Source organism: Vigna radiata, chromosome 7 (assembly GCF_000741045.1).
Source record: "Vigna radiata var. radiata cultivar VC1973A chromosome 7, Vradiata_ver6, whole genome shotgun sequence".
Taxonomy (NCBI): Eukaryota; Viridiplantae; Streptophyta; class Magnoliopsida; order Fabales; family Fabaceae; genus Vigna; species Vigna radiata.
This window is the reverse complement of record NC_028357.1, coordinates 20,414,511-20,420,787: the sequence shown is the minus strand read 5'-3', so window position 1 is coordinate 20,420,787 and position 6,277 is coordinate 20,414,511. Positions and strand designations below refer to the sequence as shown.

General features: G+C 34.8%; 1 protein-coding gene across 1 annotated transcript; it reads left to right on the top strand.

The window, feature by feature from the left end:
* The first annotated feature begins 278 nt into the window (after window positions 1–278).
* LOC106766709 (probable LRR receptor-like serine/threonine-protein kinase At1g67720) lies at window positions 279–5,166 on the top strand. The gene is made up of 15 exons (XM_014651437.2): window positions 279–485; window positions 609–1,146; window positions 1,318–1,829; window positions 1,917–2,046; window positions 2,276–2,347; window positions 2,425–2,493; window positions 2,604–2,675; window positions 2,766–2,834; window positions 3,001–3,167; window positions 3,245–3,498; window positions 3,715–3,841; window positions 3,932–3,997; window positions 4,247–4,433; window positions 4,516–4,648; window positions 4,737–5,166. Exons 1-15 carry the CDS (start codon window positions 416–418, stop codon window positions 5,079–5,081), a joined length of 2,811 nt encoding a protein of 936 aa, XP_014506923.1. The 5' UTR covers window positions 279–415; the 3' UTR covers window positions 5,082–5,166.
* Window positions 5,167–6,277: the final 1,111 nt, after the last annotated feature.

Genomic DNA, 6,277 nt, shown 5'->3' with positions numbered 1-6,277 from the left:
CAACGACATCGTATGTTTTCGTGTTGTCCCGTAGCCCCAAGACAAATTGTTATATGTTTTTAGGAGTTTCTTACAAACAAAAACAAGTGCATTGGTGAGTTTCGTAGGTTGTGCCTGTGCCTTTCGTGTCACTCCTTTTAAGAAAAAAAAAAAAGCAAAAGAAAAAGAAAAGGTGAACCTAAAATCTTCTTTTGTTGGAAAAACAAGATTCCCAACATAAGCTCGGAAAAAGACATGAACGTGAATGAATAATCAACATTCAACAAAGTCATCAATCGATAAAGTTAAAGTTGATTAGTGGGGGAAAGCTGGTTCTAGTTGAGATGCTGAACTGACTCAACTCAAACAAACAGTTAAATTAATCAACCACTTAAAATTCTCGTAGCAAAATTATTATTTTCTCTTCCTTACATCTATGGGTTTACCTTCTCTCCTTCTTGTTTTAATTCCTCTGCTGACATCATTTGCTGTTTGCCAACCTGAAGGTGAGAGATGCATCTTTTCGATTCAGTTTCAGTTGAAGGAACCATGATTCCTTAAACCTCCTTTTTCTTATCATCGTGTCATGTAATGATACAAAACACAGAATCTAACTTGTTCACATGCAGAGTTTGTGAGCATTGATTGTGGTGGATCAAACAATTACACTGATAACAGCACGGGTTTGGCATGGATCTCAGACTCTGGGATCATGGAACATGGCATTTCAGTGGAAGTGCAAAGTCCAAATGCAAGCATGGTGCAATATCAAAAGAGGAGAGAGTTTCCCATAGACACCAAGAAGTACTGTTACACGCTGAGCACAGAGGAGAGAAGAAGGTACTTGGTGAGAGCAACTTTTCATTATGGAAGCTTGGAGAGTGGGGACACTTACCCTCAGTTTCAGCTCTACTTGGATGCAACCAAGTGGGCTACTGTGTCAGTATATGATGCCTCAAGAATATATGTTAAGGAAATGATAATCAGGGCACCCTCAAATTCTATTGATGTATGTGTGTGCTGTGCTACTACTGGTTCTCCCTTCATTTCCACTCTTGAGTTGCGACCCTTCAATCTTTCAATGTATGCCACGGATTTTGAAGACAATTTCTTCTTAGAAGTTGCTGCAAGAATAAATTTTGGCGCACCAACTGAAGATGCTGTCAGGTATGAAAGCTACCTCATTTCTGTTTTACTTAGTTACATTTTTCTTTTTGGCACATAACTGAAACAAGAGTTTCCAAAATTTTACCTCATAATAAGCATCAGTATAAGTATAAAACCTTGTTTCCTTATTAAGGAAAAAGATCACCAGTGTTGAACAAAAGTATTTCTCAGGTACCCGGATGATCCATATGATAGAATTTGGGATTCTGATCTAATTAGAAGGCAAAATTACCTTGTTGGAGTAGCCCCAGGCACAGAAAGGATTGGCACTACAAAGAACATAGATGTAGAGACAAGAGAATACCCACCTGTTAAAGTAATGCAAACTGCAGTAGTTGGCAGAAAAGGAGTGCTCAGCTACAGATTGAACCTGGAAGACTTCCCTGCCAATGCTCGAGCTTATGCATATTTTGCAGAGATTGAAGATTTGGACAAGAATGAGAGTCGAAAATTCAAATTAAAGCAACCTTATATAGCTGACTATAGCAATGCAGTGGTCAACATTGCTGAGAATGCCAATGGGAGCTACACTTTATATGAACCGAGTTATATGAATGTTACTCTAGAATTTGTTTTATCATTCTCCTTTGTTATGACCCCAGATTCTACCCGAGGACCTCTTCTGAATGCACTGGAAATAAGCAAATATGTAGAGATTGCTTCAAAGACAGACAAACAAGACTGTAAGTTTTGAGTGTTAGTTTTTGTGAAATTACATTGCTGATCCTGAGCCAGATAAACTGATTTCTAACCAGATTTTCACTTTGCAGCCACCGTCGTAAATGCATTTCGGTTATTGTCTGATGAAAGTTCCCAGACAAATGAAGGTGATCCTTGTGTTCCAACTCCTTGGGAATGGGTGAATTGTAGTACCACCACACCGCCAAGAATAACAAAAATGTAACATCTCCAATTACTTCTGTGGGAAAATTTTGTTCCATAGCAAGTGAATTACTGTACTCTGAAACATTACTACCTGACAAGTTTTTGAATGCTTAAGAAATTTGCATTCCATAAAAAATGTTGGAAAAACAGAATGAGAAATACTCTTGTATTGTTCTGCTATGCTAGACATTTAATGGAAGTTGAAACTGCACAAATTTTTACTAATCGCAATTGTTTGTATTAGAATTCTTTCAAGAAGGAATGTGAAAGGTGAAATCCCACCTGAGCTTGGCAACATGGAAGCACTGACAGAGCTGTAAGTACATCGATCTTCAAAATAGAAATGCTTCTAGCTTTTTCTTTAATGAGATTTCTTTTGTCTGTTTTGCTTAGGTGGTTAGATGGAAACCTGCTTACTGGACCATTACCTGACATGAGCAAACTGATAAGTCTAAAGATTGTGTAAGTTCAGTTCATATTGATGACAAATTTAGTAGCTTTCGTAAACCCAAAAGCATTCTTTTCTGTGTCCTCTTTTTTCTTAGTTTCCTCTTTCAATTGATGACATGAAGGCACTTAGAGAACAACAAGTTGTCTGGTCGATTATCGTCTTACCTTGGTAGTTTGCCAAGCTTACAAGCACTGTATGTAGCACTTATTACCAAATGTTTCTCATTTCAAATTTTAGAATATACAAGTACTCTTCCTAGTTAGCATCTATGAGTTTGTGACAGGTTCATACAGAATAACTCATTTAGTGGGGAAATACCGGCTGGATTAGTTTCTGAAAAAATTGTTTTCAGGTAAGTATGTTCAGCAACAACACGAGTTTTTTAACATAATTCAAGTGCAGTTTCCTTAATATTCAATGATTTGACTAGACAAAAAAAATCGGCATGAACATAATAGAAGGACTTTTCAGCTAGACTTGTAACAAGATTGAAATAACACATTTAGTTTCTGTTCCAGCTTTGAAGGTAATCCTGGACTATACAGAGGGAACAAGAAGCATTTTAAGATGGTGGTGGGAATTTCAATTGGAGTACTAGTGATCCTGTTAATATTATTCTTGGTAAGTTTGGTGCTATTGCTCAATACGCGGAGAAAGGCATCTCAAAAGAAACGTGAGGAAAAAGGTTAGCCATCCAATGCAATTCTAATTGCTTTGTACAATCTTGACAACAATCAAACTTCTAACCAAGCATTACAACAGGTATTTCTGGACGCACTAACAGTAGACCTTTAACTGGATACTCATTTCTTCGGGGTGGATGTTTGATGGATGAAAACACTACTTGCCATATTACACTCTCAGAGTTGAAAGAAGCTACTGACAATTTTTCAGAGAAAATTGGCAAAGGAAGCTTTGGATCTGTTTACTATGGGAAAATGAGAGATGGAAAAGAAATTGCAGTTAAGAGCATGAGTGAATCGTCCTGCCATGGGAACCAGCAATTTGTTAACGAGGTAGAGTTCAAATTTGTCCCTTCAATATTTTCAAACTTGAATTTTGGTTTACCACAATTTCTGTTGTGGGTATTTTTTACCATAAGAAGTTTATACCAACCAAAGAGTATTATATTCCATGAAGTTCATTAGTATGACATTCTCCAAAGAAGAAAAAAAAATGTAAACATCCCAACCTTAATGTGCAGTTATTTGATTATAGAATAACATATGCAGGTGGCCCTCTTATCGAGAATTCATCACAGAAATTTGGTTCCCTTGATTGGATATTGTGAAGAAGAATGTCAACATATTCTGGTCTACGAGTATATGCACAATGGCACTTTACGGGATCACATTCATGGTTTATTGACTAACCTCGCAACTTCGTATGCTTGTATTTACTTAATAGTAAAATTTTGTGTCATGACATATATTTTCAATATTACAACAGAGAGTTCCAAGAAGAAGAACTTGGACTGGTTAGCTCGTCTTCGTATTGCAGAAGATGCAGCTAAAGGTTGATCAACAACTACCTTCATGATGCTTCTGAGTTCTTATTAGTAATTGTAGTATTTTTCTTGTTGATCAGAAAAAGATTTCTATATTCCAATATAATATAGGACATACATTTAGAAGTGTCACATTCATGCGAAAACATGTTATACAACTGAACATATCATGTCATTTTATAAGGTGGTTCCAGACAGATATATATTAGTATTTTTATTCCAAGTTAAGAGGGTTGAGTATGATTTGAATTGTACAGGTCTTGAATACTTACACACAGGATGCAATCCTAGCATCATTCACCGTGATATAAAGACAGGTAACATTCTTTTAGATATAAATATGAGAGCAAAAGTATCAGACTTTGGACTCTCTAGGCTAGCTGAAGAAGATTTAACCCATGTATCAAGCATTGCAAGAGGAACTGTCGGCTACTTGGATCCTGAGTAAGTCATGGGGCTCATGCATTTTTTGTGTTTTCCCAACAATGTGTTGAATTCAGATTGTGTTTATTCTCTACAAATGAAGGTACTATGCAAGCCAGCAATTGACAGAAAAGAGTGACGTATACAGTTTTGGAGTTGTTCTGCTGGAATTGATATCTGGAAAGAAACCTGTGTCATCTGAAGATTACGGTGCTGAAATGAACATTGTTCAATGGGTATGTGTCCCTTTCATTGGTAAGTCGTAGATGTTGCAAACTTGGATGAAAAATGAGCATTGAGATTTTGGGGGTTGAATTTTTACAGGCTAGATCATTAACTCGTAAAGGAGATGCCATGAGCATCATTGATCCTTCTTTGAATGGGAATGCTAAAACTGAGTCCATTTGGAGGATGGTTGAAATAGCCATGCAATGTGTGGAACACCATGGTGCCTCAAGGCCAAGGATGCAAGAAATCATTTTGGCTATACAAGATGCTATCAAGATAGAACAAGGAACAGAAAATAAGCTAAAATCACCAGCATCATCATCATCATTTTCAGGTAGCAGCACTTCAAAGCCACACTCTTCACGCAAGACTTTACTCACAAACTTTCTTGAAATTCAGAGCCCTGACGTTTCAAATGGTTGCCTCCCATCAGCAAGATAAATTACACCAACCTTATATTCCATTTTCTTTCTGTACTTACTTCTTTTTAACCATTATTATTATTATTATTATTATTATTCTACAATATGTGTTTACAGCAGTAACAGTGTGACAGTAACTAGTGACAGCATTCCCATTTTTGCAACCAATGAAATTGTAATCTTATAGAATTTACTTTAAAATTATGACCACTTTATTTCCTTTCGTTTCATAGTATATGTTTGTATACTCGTTTTATCAATGTTAGGATGAATTTTTGTTTAGATGGATCCTATTTATAAAAAATTTCATCATTCTAATATTATTTGATATGTTATTTTGTATAGATCATAATTGATAATGTATATATATCAAAATTGATAATGTTATTTTATCTAATATTTTGATATATATATATATATATATATATATATATATATATATATATATATCAAAATATACTAAAATGTAAATAATGGAATTCTTTTATTATTATTATTTAATTTTAACAAAATTTAATATGAATAATCATGATTATATATAAAATCATAATTTAATGGTTAAATAGACAAAATTAATTAACTTTATATATAAAAGGATCCTGATATGTTGACAACTAGAATATGTCAACTTTTTTACAACGCTACGTGTCATGATTTTATTGGTCATATTTGAATAATTAATTTTTTAAAAAAGCTTATATAAAAAAGCTTATTATTTCGAAAGCACCTTTATTCGTTCACCATGGTCTCTAATTTAGGGTTTTCACTTTTCTTTGTCCTTTTCTCTCTCTCTCCATTTTGTGCATTTCTCTCTACATTCACCAATCTTTGTCGTTGTTGTCTCCAAACTCTCTCATTCTCTCTCCATTTTGTGAGTTCTTCCAACTACGTCTATGTCGTTGGTCTCTGATGAGTCGATATTTTATTGATTTCACTTAGCTTATTGTACCGAATTTAACCAGGGAATTGTGTTTAATTGTCTGTTATTTCCTCGTTTTCCGAATTTTGCTTAATTTGGTCGAAAATTCGTAATTGTGCTAATTTGAATTTTCTGAGCTGATTAATTGCATTTTTGGGTGCAGGGAAATTTTGGAAACATCATTTGGAGCATTAATTAGGGAAGGTGGCGTGATCATTCAAGACTCAACATTTAGTCACTTCCATTTTAATTAAGTTGTAATTTCGTTTTTAGAAACTTTAATCAAACTTAAGTGC

What these genes read in the sequence shown, in the direction of transcription:
- LOC106766709 (XM_014651437.2), top strand. Translation starts at nt 416, where the DNA reads ATGGGTTTACCTTCTCTCCTTCTTGTTTTAATTCCTCTGCTGACATCA. An exon ending in CCAACTGAAGATGCTGTCAG is followed by an intron (nt 1,147 to 1,317) that starts GTATGAAAGCTA and finishes AGTATTTCTCAG; the next exon opens with GTACCCGGATGATCCATATG. An exon ending in TCTGAAAAAATTGTTTTCAG is followed by an intron (nt 2,835 to 3,000) that starts GTAAGTATGTTC and finishes TTTCTGTTCCAG; the next exon opens with CTTTGAAGGTAATCCTGGAC.